Here is an 18,790-nt window from a genome sequence, read left to right on the forward strand (position 1 = left end):
TCTGATGGCTGATGCTAGGACTTCCAGCACTATGTTAAACAACAGTGGTGAGAGTGGACATCCCTGTCGTGTTCCTGATCTCAGGGGGAAAGCTCTCAGTGTTTCCCCGTTGAGGATGATGTTAGCTGAGGGCTTCTCGTAGATGGCTTTTATGATGTTTAAGTAAGTTCCTTCTATCCCGACTTTCTCGAGGGTCTTTATTAAGAAGGGATGTTGTATTTTGTCAAATGCTTTTTCTGCATCCATTGACAGGATCATATGGTTTTTATCTTTTCTTTTGTTGATGTAATGTATCACACTGATTGATTTGCGAATATTGAACCAGCCCTGTAACCCAGGAATGAATCCCACTTGATCTTGGTGGATAATTCTTTTTATGACAGCTGCACCATTTTAAATTCCACCAGCAGAGAATGATGGCTCTAATTTCTCAACATACTTATCAATACTTGCTATATTCCATTTTTGATCATAGCCACCTTAATAGGTAAGGAATGGTAACTAGTGGTTTTGATTTGCATTTCTCTGATGATTAATGATGTTGATCAATTTTCATGTGTTTGTTGACAATATGTATATGTTGTTTGGAGAAATGTCTATTTAGGTTCCATGCCCATTTTTTTAAAAATCAGGTTGCTTGTCTTTTTGTTCTTGGATTATAGGTATTCCCTATATATTCTGGCTACTGGAACTTTATGAGAAATAGGATTTGTGAATATTTCCTTCCATTATGTAGGTTGTCTTTTCACTTTTTGATAATGTTCTTTAATGTACAAAAGTTTTCTTGATAAAGCCCAATTTATTTTTTCCTTTATTCTTTCTGTTTTTAGTGTCATATCTTGTCAATGGACAAGAATCCAGTGTCAAAGTGAAGGGCAAAATATTTACCTTAGTGTTTTCTTCTAAGAGTTTTATCATTTTAGCTCTTATATTTAAGCCACTGATCCATTTTGAGTTAATTCTTGTATGTGGTATATGGTATGAGGTACAAGTCCAACTTTATCTTTTGCACATTACTAGCCAGTTGTTCCAGCACCATTTGTTGTAAAGACTATTTTTCCTCCGCTTAATGGTCTTGGCCTTTATTAAAAATCAGTTGACCATACATGCAAGAGTATATTTCTGAGCTCTCTATTCTATTCTTTTGGTCTTATATACCTGTTTTTATGCCAGTACAATCCAATTTTGATCACTATAACTTTATAGCAAGTTTTCAAATCAGGAAATGTAGAAAGAACTTTTTTCTTTTAAGATTTTTTTTGGCAATTTGGGGAGTTCTTTCATATCCATATCCATTTTAGAATGACTTATTTTTGTATTTCTGCAAAATGTCTTTGGGTGTTTTGATAACATATTGTGTCAAATCTGTTGATTGCTTTAAGATTTATATATTAACATTACAGTAATCAAACTATAAACACAGGATATCTTTTCACTTACTTAGGACTTCTTCAATTTCTTTCAGCACTGTTTTGTAGTTATCCGGATACAAGTCTTTCTCCTCTGCGGTTAGATTTTTTCCTAGGTATTTCATTACTTTAGGTGCTATTGTAAGTGAAATGATTTTCTTAATTTCCTTTTCAAATTGTTCATTGGTAGCGTATAAAAATACAACTGAATTTTGTGTTGATTTTGTATTCTGAAACTTTGCTGAATTTATTAACTCTAATAGTTTTTGTGTGAATTCTTTACGATTTTCTATACTTAAGATCATGTCACCTGTGAATAAAGATAGTTTTATTTTTTCCTTTCCAACTTAATGTCTTTATTTTTTTTTCTTGCCTAGTTGCTTTCACTAGAACTTCCAGTCCAATGCTGAATAGAAATTGAGAAAGCAGGAATCCTTGTTTTGTTCTTGATTTTATGGGGAAAGCTATCAGTTTTTGCCTATGGGTATAATAATAATGGTAGGTTTTTTATAAAAGCCATATATCAGATTGGGGCAGTTTTCTTCTATTTCTAATTTGTTGAGTATTGTTATCATAAGACTATGTTGAATTTTGTCAAATGATTTTTCTGCATCAATTGAGACAACCGTGAGGTTTTTTTTTCCTTCATCCTATTAATGTATATGACATTGTATTCAACATTATATATGTTGAATCATATATATTCTATATATATAGAATTACCCTTGTATCATTAGGATAAACCACATTAGCAATTTTATATAAAGGCTACTATGTCTGATATTAGTAAAGCCATCTCAGCTTTCTTTGGTTGTTAATTACATCCTTTCACTTTATATATTTTTGTCTGTGGATCTAAAGTGAGTCTCTTGTAGGATAGCATATACTTAGAACATGTTTAGTTTTTGCTTTTTAACCCATCCTACCAATATCTGTCTTTTAATTGGAGAATTTAATCTGTTTATTTAAAATAATTATTATTCAGAACAAACTTCTGCCATATTTTGTCTTCTTTATGTCTTATGTGTTTGTTCCTCAGTTTTTTCATTACTGCCTTCTTTTGTGTTTACTTGATTTTTTAATGGTGTTCTGCTTTTATTCCTATCTAATTTTCTCTTTTGTAATTTTTGAGTTATTTTCTTGGAAGTTTCATTTCAGATTACAATTAATTTCTTAAAATTTTAACCATCTACTTTGAATTAATATTACCTTACTTCAATAGTATATAAGAACTCCTATACAGCTCCATCACACCCACTTTGAGTTGATGTTGTCACAAATTACATCTTTATATACTGCGTGTCCATTAGTATAGATTTATAATTATTGTTTTATGCATTTATTTTAAATTATATTGCAAAAATAGTGGAGATACAAGCCAAAATTACAATGCTGGCTTTTGTATTCACCTATGTAGTTACCTTTCCAGTGCTCTTTATTTCTTCATATATTTTCAGGCTATTGTCTGGTGTCCTTTCATTCCTGCCTGAAGGAGTCCCTTTAGCATTTCTTATATGGCAATTCTACTAATGCTAAATTGCCTTAGCTTTTGTTATCTGGGAATGTCTTATTGTCTCCTTCATGGGAATATATTTAATCTTAATTATTTAATTTCTCCCTCATGAGGATTATTTGAAGGATATAGAGTTCTTGGTTGGCAGTTTGCTCTTCCATCTGTTTTTTTTTTTTTTTTTAATTTCTTTAATGTTTATTTTTTTGAGACAGAGACAGAGCATGAGTGGTGGAGGGGCAGAGAGAGAAGAAGGCACAGATTCTGAAGGAGGCTCCAGGCCCTGAGCTGTCAGCACAGAGTCCGATGTGGGGCTCGAACTCATGAACTGTGAGATCATGACCTAAGCGGAAGGTGGACACTTAACCAACTGAGACACCCAGGTGCCTCTCTTTCATCTGTTTTAAGTATGGCATCCCACTGACTTCTAGACTCCATGATTTCTGCTGAGAAATTGGGTGTAAGCTTATTGAGGATCCCTTATACATGAAGAGTCACTTTTCTTTGCTCTTTTTAAGATTCTCTTTCAACATTTAATTATAATGTGCCTGAGTATAGATCTCTTTGTTTTTCCGTTTGGGAGTTTATTGAGCTTCTCAGATATGCAGATTCATGACTTCTATCAAATTTGGGAAGTTTTTTGGCCATTATTTCTTCAAATATTTTTTGTTTCCCTTTATCTCTTTTTTCTCCTATCATTCTGAAATTCCCTGTGTATGTTGGTATGCTTGGTGGAGCCCCATAGGTCATTCAGGCTGTGCTCATTTTTCTTTATTTTTTTTTCTTTCTTCTCCTAAGACTAGATCATTTTAATTGATGTTTCTTTGAAGAATTGCAGATTCTTTCTTCTGCCTGCTCAAATCTGCCACTGATAATTCTAGTGAGTTTTTCCATTTCAGTTACTGTACTTTTAATCTCCAGAATTTATGTTTGGTTTCTTTTTATAATTCTTGTCTCTTTATTCATATTCTTTTTTTCATACACCATTCTGGTTTGCATTAGCTCTTTGCCTACAGTTTCCTTTAGCTTTATCAGAATGTTTAATACAATTAATCTAAAGTCTTCGGCTAATAAATACAATGTCTGTACTTCCACAGGGAGAGTTTCAGTTAATTTATTCTTCAAGTGGGCCATACTTCTTTATTTCTTTCTATCGTTTGTTATTTCTTTTGAGAACTGAACATTTTGAATATAATAATGTAATAACTCTGGAAATCAGATTCTTCTTGCTCCTTGGAATTTGTTTTTGTAGTTTGCTGTGAATACTCATTGTTTGTTTGCTTAGTAATGTTTCTAAACTATTTTTATAAAGTCTGTATTCTTTTTTTTTTTTTTTGAGACAGAGAGAGAAATAACATGAGCAGGGGAGGGGCAGAGAGAGAGGGAGACACAGAATCTGAAACAGGTTTGAGCTGTCAGCACAGAGCCGGACATGGGGCTTGAAGCCATGAACCATGAGATCATGACCTGACCTGAAGTTGGACGCCCAACCGACTGAGCCACCCAGGCACCCCTAAAGTCTGTATTCTTTGCCATGTATTAACTCAGAAGCTTTTGATCAGCAAGTGTCATGACAGAGATCTCCTTGAATACCTGAATTCCTCCCCCCTACCCTACCAGTCCATCAGAAGAAAACAAGAGAGAAAAGAAAAAGAAAGGAACAGACAAACAAAGGATAAAAAAACCTCTCCTGGTCTTTGTAGAGTGGGTCAGTGTTAAGGTATTCCTTTAATGCTTAACCAGGCTGTTTACATCTATGCCTTAGCCTTCACTTCCTGCTTGTACTCAGGCTGAGATCAGCCAGAGGAGAAAGCGTTGGATCTTTTCAAGTTCTTCCTGAGCATGCATCCTGCCCTAGGCATGCACATGACTTTGTAAAGTTCCCGGTATATACAAGCTTTTTTCTTTTTTTTTTTTCTTAAAATTTTTTAAACATTTATTCATCCTGAGAGACAGAGCATGAGTGGGGGAGGGGAAGAGACAGAGAGGGAGACACAGAATCTGAAACAGGCTCCAGGCTCTGAGCTGTCAGCCCAGAGCCCGATGTGGGGCCCGAACCAACACAGACCGTGAGATCATGACCTGAGCTGAAGTTGGACACTTAACTGACTGAGCCACCCAGGCAGCCCTACAATCCTTTCTCAATATCTTAATTTCCCAAACTCCCCCCCTAGCTTTTTCTCTCAGGCTTTCCGTGTGTTTCTTGTTTGACTCCATTGTATTCTTTTGCCTCTAAGAGAGATGAGTTGTTCATTTACTTTGCAATATTTGTGGAGAATGCAATATGCACAGCTGCTTTACCATCTAAGAGTTCTGAGGAAAAAAAAAAAAGAAAGAAAAGAAAAAAGACAAGTGCTCTGGGTCAGTCCTTCAGGTATTCCCAGGCAGGTTAAAACAGAGAAGCTAAATCCTTTGAGAATAAGGTCTGCTCTGCTCCCTCTGGAAACAAAGGCCAGGGTCTTAAACTGGGAAGGCAGACTGCTGCCTTTAAGACTATCACCACACAGGATCCATTCGTCCGTTGATGGACACTTAGGCTCTTTCCATGTTTTAACTATTGTTGAGAGTGCTGCTATGAACATTGTGGTTTATCTATACCATGGAATACTACATGGCAATGAGAAAAAATGAAATGTGGCCATGTGTAGCAACATGGATGGACCATGAGGGTGTTATGCTGAGCGAAATAAGTCAGGCAGAGGACAAATATCATATGTTTGCACGTATAGGAGGATTAGGAGGAACTTAACGGAGGACCAAGGGGGAGAAGAAGGGGGGAAATGGGGGAAAGGAGAGAGGCAAACCATGAGAGACTCTTGAATGCTGACAAAAACTGAGGACTGATGGATGTGGGGGGGAGGGGAGATGGGCATGGAGGAGGACACTTGTGGGGATGAGCACTGAGTGTTATGTGGAAACTAATTTGACAATAAACTATTTGTAAAAAAAAAAAAAAAAAAAAACCCTAAAAATAAAAACTTAAAAAAGTAAAAAAAAAAAAGACTATCACCACACAGGAAAGGGGAGTAGGGCAAGAGTGAGTAAGGGTGCCACAAAACTTTCCTATTAATTATAAGTTGCCCTTGGCTTGATTTAGCACTTGCTTAGAAGTTTTATTTTAATTTTTTCAAAGAATTAGCTTGTAGTTTTGCTGACTAACAAAAGCCATTAAAATTAATAACTTTCTTCTAATTATCTTTCTGGTCCTACCTCACAGATGTTTTGGCTATGCAGGGTAATGAATTTATGAATGTTGAAAGACAGTAAGTATAGTAAGGGGCACAGGCTCTAGAATCAGACTGTCTGAGGGTATTACTGTGTGCCATACTAGCTGAGTGAAGTTGGCCAAGTTAGCTAACTTCTCTTCGCTTGTTTCTGCCTCTAAAAATGGAGAGTAACAATAGTACCTACCTCATTGTGTTGTTGTAAGGATTAAACCAGCTAATAAATGCAGAAGGCCTAGAATAGTATCTGGCACATTTTAAATGTTATTAGTTATTGTTGTGCAATCAGTTTCCCTAAATGTTTGGTAAACATTTGAAGAGTACAAAATTCTATAATAGAGTTTCTATAAATATCAAAATTACAATTATGTTATCTAAACCATCTATATTTATATTTATTACTCACTATTTGTCAAGTTCTAAAAGCTGTAGACTACAGGACCTAGCTACTATTGTGATTTGGCCAATGTATTTCTATCTTTGCTTTGTATGTTTCAACATTTATTTGTTAACTGACGGACTCAAAGAAAGTTTATTAAAATATGTACTTTATCAAGCAGGATATAAATTACCTTTGTCTTCTTTTAGGATTTTTTCACACTGAACATCTTTATTCTTTGGTGCTCCATTAATAGTCTGCATCATCCTTTCAACATATAAGTCATTGCCTAACCTATTTCTACAAAGGGTCTCATAATTCTTGTTTTTCCGCCTACAAAAAAATATATTCAATTCATTAATAAAATTTATCTCTTTATATTATGCTTTCTATGTAAGATTACCTTCTTTAATGTGGATTTCACCAAACGTGAAGTGAGAGTTCAAAAAAGTCTGTACTTGGAACAGTACAGTGACTCAGTCAGTTAAGCATCTGACCTTGGTTCAGGTCATGATCTCAAAGTTTATGGGTTCGAGCCTGCTTCAGGTTCTGTGTCTCCCTCTCTCTCTGCCCCTCCCCCATATGCGCTCCATCTCCCCCCCCAAAATAAACAAATATTAAAAGAAAAGAAAGAAGAAAAGACAAGACCACACTAAACTACCTCCAAAGGACTCTACTTACTATACCTCCCAGAATTCCTACTACTTTCAGTGCCTATCAACGCTATGCTAACACTATCTCCACACAGGTTTTATGAACTTTGCTATAAACACTGAAAGCTATAAATTTCCTTCAGAGTACTACATTTGTGTCATCCTGTAGGCATGTGTTATTTTAATAATTATTTACTTCTGAGTGTTTCTTAAATTCCAATTATGATTTCTTCTCTGGTTCATGAGGAATTTAGAAAACATGCTTTTTAACCTCCAAATATGTATCTGAATGTGTGCCTGTGTTTTAACTGAGACTTATGTTATTAGTTATTAACTTAATTCCATTTGCGGTCAGAGAATTTAGTTTGTATGATACTATTTCCTTGAAATTTTTGAAACATAGCTTCATGGTCTTGTGTGTGGATGATTTTTATAAATATTCGGCATGTGCTTGAAAAGAGTGTGTATTCTCTAATTGTTGAATGCTGAGTTTTATATGTGATCACTAAATTAAGTCTTTGGTTCAAATTTTCTATATCTATGTGAATTTTTTATCTGGTTGACACGGAGTACTTAAGAGAGGCAAGTTTAACACTCCTCCTTAAGTAGGATATTTACCAAGTTTCTAATTTTTGCTTCATATCTGTTGAGGTTATTTTATTAGGAGTATTCAAGATTAAAATTATTACACCTTCCTATCATTATGAAGTGACCCTCTTTGTCCCTAGTAATGCTGTTGGTTTAATTATTTCTCTGTAGATGATTCTTTTTTCTTTTTTTTTCTTATGTTTTTAAAATATTTTGGGGATGCTTGGGTGGCTCAGTTGGCTAAGCATCCAACTTTAGCTCAGGTCATGATCTTATGGTTTGCAGGTTTGAGCCCTGCATTGAGCTCTCTGCTGTCAGCATGAAGCCTACTTTGGATCCTCTGTCCTCCTTTCTCTCTCTCTCTGCCCCTCCTCTACTTGCTCTCTGTCTCACAATAAATAAACATTAACAAAAAAAATTTTTTTAAATCTTCTTTTAATATTTGTTATTTGGAGTATCAGTATAATGCACTGAGTCTATTTCTTTTTTTTGTGGATTTCTTTTGATTTATTCATTTCTGTAAAATAGTGTCTTTTAATAGCTTGGGAACATCCTTACCTACTCTCTTTGAATAGTTCGTCTCCTCCATTCTTCGTATTTTGACATTTTGGAACTAACCAGATGCATGTTAGACCTTTATTCTATTGTCAATTTCTTTTTTTAACTTTCACACTGTATATCACATTTTTCTCTCCAAGGTTTATTTTGTATAACTTATCCAGATCTATGTTTCAATTTATTAAATCTGTCTGATTATGCCTGGTTTAAATTTAATGCTTAGTTTTTAACTTCAACAATTATATACACATACTTTATTTTAAAGTTCTTTTTAGATGTTTTTGCAAATATGAGCCATCATTCTGATAGTTTCTTGATGTTAGTGAGGTGTTAACACTAGCTTTTATTTAAATATTTCTTATATATTTTATATTCTATAGCTCATAAGAGTCCTGATAATATCTCATTATCCATAGTCCTCAGGGTGTAGATCTATGGTTTGTTATCTCTTTTAATTCTCATTCATAGTGGCTTTTTTATTGGTTTGGTATATTTTTTACCAAACTCAATCTGAGGGAATTTTAAGAGCCTACATGGGATATGCTTTCCTCCAGAGAAAATTCATGTTTGCTTATGATAATAGCTATGAAACCTGGGATCACTTGAGATAACTGAAATCCTTTTAAAGATTTTGCTTAATACGAAAATCTCTCTTTTAGTTCTCTCAATTTGCAGGGGTCCAAGACCTACTGGACTCTAGATCTATGTGCTAATTTTACCATTTGCTTCTAGCATCTCTCTGTCCCTGATTTCAGATCACCTATCTATCCATTTGTTATTTGCTCCTTTCCTTTTTCTGGTGTTAAGAGCTTTCGCTTATGTCTTAAGAATTTCAAAGTGTGTTATTTAGAATCTACATGTACTATATTTTATAGTCCAAATAATTCTAGGATATTTTATATTTGGATAAGAATAATATCCTAAAAATAGTTTAATGATGGATTTTGTAATACTATGGATCATATTCAAATTATATTTGAATCTAAATAATCTGAATAACTATATTAATAATCTATATATTTTTTATGTTTGAGAAAGAGAGCATAACCACAGGAGAGGGGCAGAGGAAAATAGAGGAAGAGAGGTAGAGGGAAAGGGAGAGAGAGAAAGAGAGAGAAAATGAGAATCTCAAGCAGGCTTCAGACCCAGCACCTGGGATCACAACCCCCCAAGCTGAAATGAAGAGTTGGACACTCAACTGACTGAACCATCCAGGCACCCCAATAATCTATTTATAGTACCTAAATTAATTCCAGACAGAGCAGACTTCAGAACAAGGCAAATTATCAGAGATATTGAGGGGCATTACATAATGATAAAGGGGTCAATTCTCCCAAAAAGGCATAACAACCCTTAATGTATATATGTCTAACAGCAGAGTTTCAAAATAAATGAGGCAAATACTAACAATCTAGTTAAATTCAAAATAAGGAGAAATGGAAAATCTACTCTAATAGTAAATTCAGTTTTCCAATAACATATTTATACTTCTTAAATTTTGAATATAAAAATGTCACGCCTCAAATGGATCAAGAAGATGTGGTTTATCTATACAATGGAATACTACATTCCATTGTATGATAAAGAATGAAATCTGACCATTTGTAGCAATGTGGATGGAACTTGAGGGTGTTATACTGAGCGAAATAAGTCAGGCAGAGAAGGACAGATACCATATGTTTGCACATATAGGTGTATTAGGAGGAACTTAATGGAGGACCATGAGGGAGGAAAAGGGGAAAAATCGATGGGGAGATGGAGGAAAGCAAACCATGAGAGACTCTTGAATGCTGAGAATAAACTGAGGGCTAATTGGGGTGGGAGACAGGGGAAGGGGGGTGACGGGCATGGAGGAGGGCACTTGCAGGGATGAGCACTGGGTGTTATATGGAAGCCAACTTGACAATAAACTATTTAAGAAAAAAAGTAACCAAAAAAATGTCAGGCCTTTCATTTTTATAAAATGTTTTATTTATTTTGAGGGAGGCAGAGAGAGAGGGAGAGAGAATCCCAAGCAGGCATCACACTGTCAGTGCAGAGCTCCATGTGGGGCTTGATCCCAGAAACCGTGAGATTATGGCCTGAGCCAAAATCAAGAGTCAATTGCTTAACCTACTGAGCCACCCAGGGGCCCCAGTCCTTTCTCTTTAAACTCGAAATAACTTATATATGCATAAAAAATATCATTAAAACCTAATTTGAGACTTTGAATCTTCCTTTATTTATTTTATTATTTGCTTTAGTAGTTTACCCACTTTTTACAGAATATGATAAACCTATGGGTTCTTCCTCTAGAAAAAAGTCCTTATGACATAAATAGTTTTCAAAAAAAAAGCTATAAATACTTTTCATATCATTTCACAGGACACATATATAACTTTATATATAACTTCACCAAGCATATATGCCATCAGTATTTACCCAGGAATCCCCCAAAACAGAAACAAGGATAGGAACCTCTGACTTAGCATTTAAATTACAGAAGCAATATAGACAATTGAGCCATACATACCTTACTTTCTCAGCTTCTTCAGACTCTATAGAAATCACGACTGTTGGTAGGTCAAAAAAGGTCAGTGTTTCCGTCTCTGTGAGTATTATCTCTATAGTCTTTTCTAGGTCTTCTTTGGTTACAAGTTTTCCAGGCGTTGCCCTCACAACTCGTAAATCTAAAATACATGACTTAATATAAATCATTTACTAATTGCTAATTTAATTATTATTTTACCAAAATATCATGATGGGTCATACATTGCAGGTGCCTTTTGTAGTCAAAGAACAGATTATATTGTGAGAGGGATTGAATCCCTCTGAGGCTGAGGAAGATTACAGTAATAATCTGATGCTCCTTGTCTATCTCTGAGAGGATGATCTTCCCTCCTGCAGCAGACACTGCTGATTGCCAAGTTTTCATTACTAAGGCTTTCTCCCTTCCCTTGCCTCTTTCCATTCAGAAAAGATGTTTAGATTTCTTAGCCTCTCTTGAAGCTAGGGGTCACCATGTGACAGAGTTCTGGCCAATGAGATAACAGCAGAAATATATAGGAAAGAAGAAGGCTCCTGGGAAAACTTTTATTTTCCTGATAAATAAAAGTGATATGATCGAAGCTACTGCCTTTCTCCTTCTTTCTGCTTTTAATGTGAATATAATACCCAGATCTGGGACAGATATTTTGAAACCATGAAGTAAGAAGGAAGAAGAAAAGACTTAAGGAAGGGGAATAGCAGAGCCATCAATCCAGAGTCTAACAGTTAAGCTACAAGAACCGATCCAAAAGCTCTCTACCTTTTAAGTTCTTTTAATGTGAATTAAATTAGTGATTATTTAAGCTAATGGTAGCTGGGTATTACTTGTCGTCAGAAGTATTTCTGTTACATTTCTTAACACCAAAGGGTCTATGAAGCACTTTTCCAACCTTATGAATATTTTCATTAATCCTTCATTATCATCTCAGAGGAAGAGACATCCTTACTGCAGTCCAAGGCAAACATTGCTCAAGTAGGTACCCATTTCATCCAGCATTTTTGATCATCCATTATTTCCCCATTTTATTACTTTTACTTTCATAATCCTTTACCTCATGTTTTATGTTCTGCTTCAAAGGAGTCACTCCTATTTGTTCTTCTGACAAATTACTAACCATCTTTAAAAACTCAATTCATAGGGCACCTGGGTGGCCCAGTCAGTTACGCGTCCGACTTTGGCTCAGTTCATGATCTCATGGTTCGTAGGCTTGAGCTCTGCGTCGGGCTCTGTGCTGACATCCAGCTCAGAGCCTGGAGCCTGTTCTGGATTTTGTGTGTCTCTCTCTCTCTGACCCGCCCCTGCTCACACAGTCTCTCTCTCAGAAATAAATAAAACACTTAAAAAAAACCCTCAATTCAAAAGTCAATAATTTTCTCTGTGAATTCTTTTTTTTCTCCCTCAAAGGTATTAATCTTTCCTTTCAAAGTGCTCCCATCATATTCTGCATATGTCCTATTACAGCACTGATCACAGTGTAACAGAATGACTTGTCTACTGAGTTAGAAGCAGAGCGCTTCTAAAAATATTTTTTAATGTTTATTTATCTTTGAGAGAGAGAGAGAGAGAGCTCAAGCAGGGGAGGGGCAGAAAGAGGGAGATGCAGAATCTGAAGCAGGCTCCAGGCTCTGAGTTGTCAGCACAGAGCCTGACATGGGGCTTGAACTCTTGAACTGTGAGATCATGACCTGAGCCAAAGTTGGAGGCTTAAACACCTGAGCCATGCAGGTGCCCCAGAAGGAAAGCACTTCTTTTTTTTTTTTAATTAATTTTTTAAAAATTTACATCCAAGTTAGTTAGCATATAGTGTAACATTGATTTCAAGAGTAGATTCCTTAATGCCCCTTACCCATTTAGCCCATCTTCTCTCCCACAATCCCTCCAGCAACGCTCTGCTTGTTCTCCATATTTCAGAGTCTCTTGTTTTGTCCCCCTCCCTGTTTTTATATTATTTGTGCTTCCCTTTCCTTTTGCTTACCTGTTTTGTATCTTAAAGTCCTCATATGAGTGAAGCCATATGATATTTGTCTTTCCCTAATTTCACTTAGCATAATACCCTCTAGTTCTATCCACGTAGTTGCCAATGGTAAGATTCATTCTTTTTGATTGCTGAGTAAAATTCCATATTTATATATATAATATATAGATTATATTTATATATATTATAAAATTATAATATATAAATATAAAATATTATAAATTTATTTATTATAAAATATTATAAAATTATATATATTATATATATATATATAATATATATATATCACATTTTCTAGAAGCAAAGCACTTCTAAAACAAAGCCTGTGATTCCTGAGGCTGGTGTTGCAAGAGACTCACCTTGGGAACATTAATACTACCCTGATCATTCTCATGTAGCTACCCCTCCGGCCAGCATTTAGAAATCATTACCATAGTTCTTTTATCTCAAGTATCTGACAAATAATAAGCATCAGAAATAAGGGACTGTTATTGAAATATTGGTCATTTTTTCATTACCTGTAAAACTAGTCAATTTTTCACGTTTATAGGATGGTTCTTCTAGGTCTTCTGCTATTGATTCAGTAGTAGATATACTTGACTTAGAAACTGTACTGCTTCCTAAAACTGACCTTTAATCATGAAAAACAACATTATTCATTTATTTAGATGTTCTTATGAGTAATGAAATACATGAACAAAAACAGTATCATATTGAGAAATCAAATACCCTATAGTCATATAAGAAAAATTGATAAAAATAAACTACTTTAAACATCAAGCTGATTTGTAATGTTCCTCAAGTAAAAAGTCATTATTTTTAAAAAGTCATTATAAATATATTTTAGGGATAAAACATGTCAAACCTATGTCCAAAGTCCTCTGGTGGACTCCCAATATATTTAGAATAAAAAGCTAATCTATTGCCTACCTATCTAGTCTCTCCATCTTCATTTATCACACTGCCCCCCCACCCTACCCTCTCTTTTAACTTCCTCTATCATTTGGCATTCTCTTACTTTAGAGTCTCAGCCTAGAATACTCCTTTCATTTTTCACTAATTTTCTGCTTGTCACTCAAATCTCATCTTAAATGTGGTTTATTCAATTTTATAAAGGCCCTGTGAAGATTTAATTAAGAGAAAATCTATGTACTGGTTGGAAAAGCAATACATTGAAGAATACAAAAATAATTTCTTTAAATATATAAACAACATAATTTCATATTATATACTTTCCCCCCCCTTTATACTTATAGGTACAACTGTCCTCAAGAAGGTAGGTACAGTGGGGGCGCCTGGGTGGCACAGTTGGTTAAGCATCCAACTTTGGTTCAGGTCATCATCTCACAGTTCATGGGTTTGAGCCCCACATTTGGCTCTGTGCTAGCAGCCTGGAGTCTAGAGTCTGCTTCAGATTCTGTGTGTCTGTGTCTCTCTCTGTGCTCTTCCCCTACTTGTGCTCTCTCTCTCAAAAACAAATAAATAATTTTTTTAAAAAAGGGTAGGTACAGTTTACTGGAATATTCTTTGTTTTACAGAGCATTTCTGTGGCTACTGTATGGAAATTTAGAGGCAGACTCTAGAATAGCATGTTTTCTCCTAAAATGTGCTTAGTGAACTTCTGGAACTTTTAATTGGTCAAAATGGAAAATTACACACTCAAATATTTCCCCGTAATCTTTATACTATTTTAGGACATACTGTTTAATTATTGCAATGATTCTTACTATAAACATTAATAAAATTTCACTTCACTTACATAAAGTGTCTACATAAAACATGCATAACATTTCATTTACAAAAATATTATAAAACAAAAGATAAATCAAACCATAGGAGAACAGGGATTTATATGGAAGACTGGGTGGGAGTAGAGCTACTTCTTCCTGTAAATTGTAGCATAAAAGAAACAGAAGAAATATGTCTGTGGGTATGTGATTAGCCCCATCTTTTGGTTCCTCAAGAAAACTTGTGTAAAACCCATATATTTTCTCACAAATGTTTGGTGTGAGTGTTGGAGAACTCTTGAGACTTACAAAGATCTACCTCTAAGTAAAACATGTGGGGAACACAGAGATGGCACACTAACACAAAGTGCAGTTGAGAGAATGAAGACAACTGACATCTAAGTTACATATATACAACTTAAATGAAAAGACAGCACATACGATATACATAAGAATAGTAGAATAGTATACTCTACCTTGTAAAGTGCCCTAACATACTAGGATTTAATGTATTCTGATAAAGGCTATAAGAAGATATAAGTTCTGATGGAAATGATCCTTCTTGTGATGTCAGTAGTTTATTCGGCTTTGCTGTACCCGTATGTGGATCTGGATGGTAAAGAGGTCGGGGAGTGACATCAACTCCCTGTGCATTAATTACCTGTAGAAAATCATTATTTAAAATGAAATAAGTAAAAAAAAAAAGGTGGTTTCTGAATAAATAGGCCCTAGAAAACAGAAAAAAAAGTGGTAGAAAAAAATAAGCATAATGTTTCTAGGTTGAAATAAGCATGAACAGTTGAATAAAAGATTTTATGCTTAAAAGGTTTCTTAACTAGGCCTATATTTCAAAACAGTCTTATTCATGTTTTTACCTACATATAAATAATATATATTAATTTCAAGGAAATTCAGAAAGGTAGAGAATTCATCCAGTCTGTTAATATTTTTGTATACTCAATTTTTATGTATAAGCTTTAAAAATCATTATTATTCATTCAACATTTTGTTAATAAATATGTCCCAATTTTTACATATTTCTGTTTGTTTTGCCTAATTCTTAACCTTTTCAATTATGAAATTTAATACATACAGAAATATAGGTCTTATATTCAGGTTTTTAATTCATTTTGAGTTAATTTTTGTGTGTGGTGTAAATGGTGGTCCAGATTAATTCTAGCTTTCCAGTTTTCCTAACTCTGTTTATTGAAGATACTGTTTTTTCCCCAACGTATACTTTGCTCTTTCATTGTAAGTTAATTGATTGTATATGTGTGAGTTTATTTCTGCGCTCTCTATTCAGGTCCATTGATCTATGTATCTGTTTTTGACCTACATGTTCATGTGCAAGTACCATACAGTTTTAATTACTATAGCTCTGTAATATAATTTGAAATCAGAGAGGGTGATGGCTCCAGCTTTATTCTTTTCTAACATTGCTTTAGCTATTTAGGGTCTTTGTTGTTCCATACAAAATTTAAGATTATTCTATTGTGTGAAAAATGCCATTGAAATTTTGATAGCAATTGTACTGAATCTGTGGATTGTTTTGGATAGTATGGACATTTTAACAATATTGATTCTTCCAATTAATAAACATGGAATATTTTTCCATGTATTTGTTTCTCTTACAATTTTTTTCATCAATGTCTTATTGTGCTCAATATACAGATCTTTTGACTCTATTAAATTTATTTCTAGGTTTTTTAAAAAAATTATTGTAATGTTTATTTATTTTTGAGAAGGACAAAGAGAGACAAAGCATAAGCGGAGGAGAGGCAGAACAAGACAGAATCTGAGCAGGCTCCAGGCTCTGAGCTGTCAGCATAGAGCCCAAAGCAAGGCTCAAACCCATGAACTGTGAGATCATGACCTGAGCTGAAGTCGGATACTTAGCTGACTAAGCCACCCAGGTGCCCCTACTTCTAGATATTTCATTTTTTTAGATGTAATTGTAAGATTGTTTTCTTAACTTCTCTTTCAGAGCACTGGATATTAATGTGTAGAAATGCATATATAGTATATATAGTAATTATCTTAGTCAGTTCAGGCTGTTATAACAAAGTACTATAGATTGGATGGCTTTCAGAGACTATTTTCTGAAGTCAATGATTGATACTTGTTCTCACTGCAAAATGCTCCTCCCAGTAGCCTTATCATTCTACTTTCTGTCTCTGAATTGGACTACTCTTGATATCTCATACAAGAGGAATCATACAGTATTTGCCCTTTTGTGACTAGCTTACTTCAATTAACATAAATATCTTCAAGGATCATCTATACTGTAGCATGTGTTTAATTTTAGCCATTCTAATAGGTGTACAGCAGTATCTCATGGTTTCAATTTGCATTTCCCTAATGACTAATGCTGATCATCATTTGATGTGCTCATTTGCTATCTGTATATGTACTTTATAGAAGTATTTGCTCAAGTGTTTTGCTCATTTTAAAAATTAGGTTGTCTTTTTTTTAATTTATTTTTTTAAAATGTTTTATTTATTTCTGAGAGAGAGAGACAGCTTGAGCAGGGAAGGGTCAGAGAGAGAAGGGGGACAGAGAATCCGAAGCAGGCTCCAGGCTCTGAGCTAGCTGTCAGCATAGAGCCTGACGCGGGGCTCAAACCCACGAACCGTGAGATCATGATCTGAGCTGAAGTCGGACACTCAACGGGCTGAGCCACCCAGGTGCCCCAAAAATTAGGTTGTCTTAATATTGTTTTGAAAATTATTTATATATTTTGGTTACAAATACTTTATCAGATATTTGCTTTATAAATAATTTTTCCATCTTTTTAGCAGTCTTTCAAAGACCAGAGCCTTTAATTTTGATGGAGTCCAATTTACCAATTTTATGTTTAATGGACTGTGTTTTTTGGGTCATATCTAAAAAAATCATTGCCTAGCCCATTCAGATTTATATATTACATACTTTTCTGTATATATATTATACTTAGATTAAAGGTTTCAAAAATTTAATTCTTTGTTAAGTGTTGTCTTCTTTTTAAATTTTCTTTTTAACATTTACTCATTTTTGAGAGAGAGAGAAAGACAGACAGACAGACAGACAGGGAGGACATGAGCAGGGGAGGGGTAGAGAGAGAGAGGGAGACACGGGATCCAAAGGAAGGCTCTGAGATGTCAGCAGAGCCCCGCGTGGGGCTCAAACTCATGAAACATGAGATCATGACCTGAGCTGAAGTCCTACGCTTAACCGACTGAGCCACCCAGGTGCCCCTTAGTTAAACATTTTCTAATGAGATAACCAATTTGTGATTATTTATTTTATATTTGGTAGAGTACATTATAAAGAAGAATGGATATTAGCTTTACTATCTAAATTATAGCTAGGTTAGCTATTATTAATATTATAATCAACTAGTTCTTAAGGTCATGAGTAGACTTTCCTCACTCCACTCTAATGTTCCTATTACTAGTAATGAATTATAGAAACCAACAGCCAATATTACACTGTAAGCTATGTCATGTGTCAAAGACTCTAACAAAATCAATGTATCAACATTAGAAGCGAGTTCATTATTTCAAAGCAGCATATTTTCTACTTTTAACATTTCAATCAAGTTCATTATGGTGCCACCTTCAAATAAACTCAGAATTCTAAAGAATATTACCTGTATGACTGTCTTTGAGGTGGAAATATTCATTTTTTCTGCCTTTACATCAGGTCCAATTATCATGGTTTTTGACATAGCCATTCTGCTTTGGTTTAAACCACTATATCCTTTTATTTGGGTTTTTTTTGCTGTGCTGATAAAGCTAATAGACTTCTTTGGCTGTTCGATAGTGCTCCTATATCAAGAAAAAACATAATATGAAGGATTCATGACTGAAGGAAAATTAACCAACAATAAAAAAGCAGACTTTCATTTAGAAACACGAAAACAATCTGAACATACGTACAAAAAGGGTCAACTATCACTTCCTATTTTTCCAGCTTATACACGCTCTGAATACCCCAATTCAAACAACTCTATTCAGCTCCCTTCAAATCCATTGTCACCTTCAAGCCCTTGATACTATCTACCATGTTTCCTTCCTCCCTTCCCTATCCCTCTCATGCAATCTCTTCTCTCCTGAGCTCAAAGATAATAAATATAATCCAGAGTTAATTATAGGCATACCTTGGAGATATTGCAGGTTCAGTTCCAGGCTACCACAATAAAGCAAGTATCACAATAAAGTGAGTAAAATGATTTTTTTTTTTTTTGGTTTCCCAGTGCATA

General features: G+C 34.7%; 1 protein-coding gene across 1 annotated transcript in view; it reads right to left on the reverse strand.

Annotated features, from left to right (window-relative positions):
* DNAI4 (dynein axonemal intermediate chain 4) overlaps nucleotides 1–18,790 on the reverse strand; it is an 87,357-nt gene that overhangs the window by 56,763 nt on the left and 11,804 nt on the right. The window contains exons 2-6 of the mRNA XM_039233412.1: nucleotides 18,179–18,356; nucleotides 15,027–15,211; nucleotides 13,342–13,454; nucleotides 10,834–10,990; nucleotides 6,716–6,855 (exon numbers count right to left, since the gene is read on the reverse strand). Of these exons, the coding sequence (XP_039089343.1) occupies nucleotides 6,716–6,855; nucleotides 10,834–10,990; nucleotides 13,342–13,454; nucleotides 15,027–15,211; nucleotides 18,179–18,356 (773 nt within the window). The remainder of the gene's footprint in view (nucleotides 1–6,715; nucleotides 6,856–10,833; nucleotides 10,991–13,341; nucleotides 13,455–15,026; nucleotides 15,212–18,178; nucleotides 18,357–18,790) is intronic.

Source organism: Hyaena hyaena, unplaced genomic scaffold (assembly GCF_003009895.1).
Source record: "Hyaena hyaena isolate Hyena2069 unplaced genomic scaffold, ASM300989v1 scaffold_75, whole genome shotgun sequence".
NCBI lineage: Eukaryota > Metazoa > Chordata > Mammalia > Carnivora > Hyaenidae > Hyaena > Hyaena hyaena.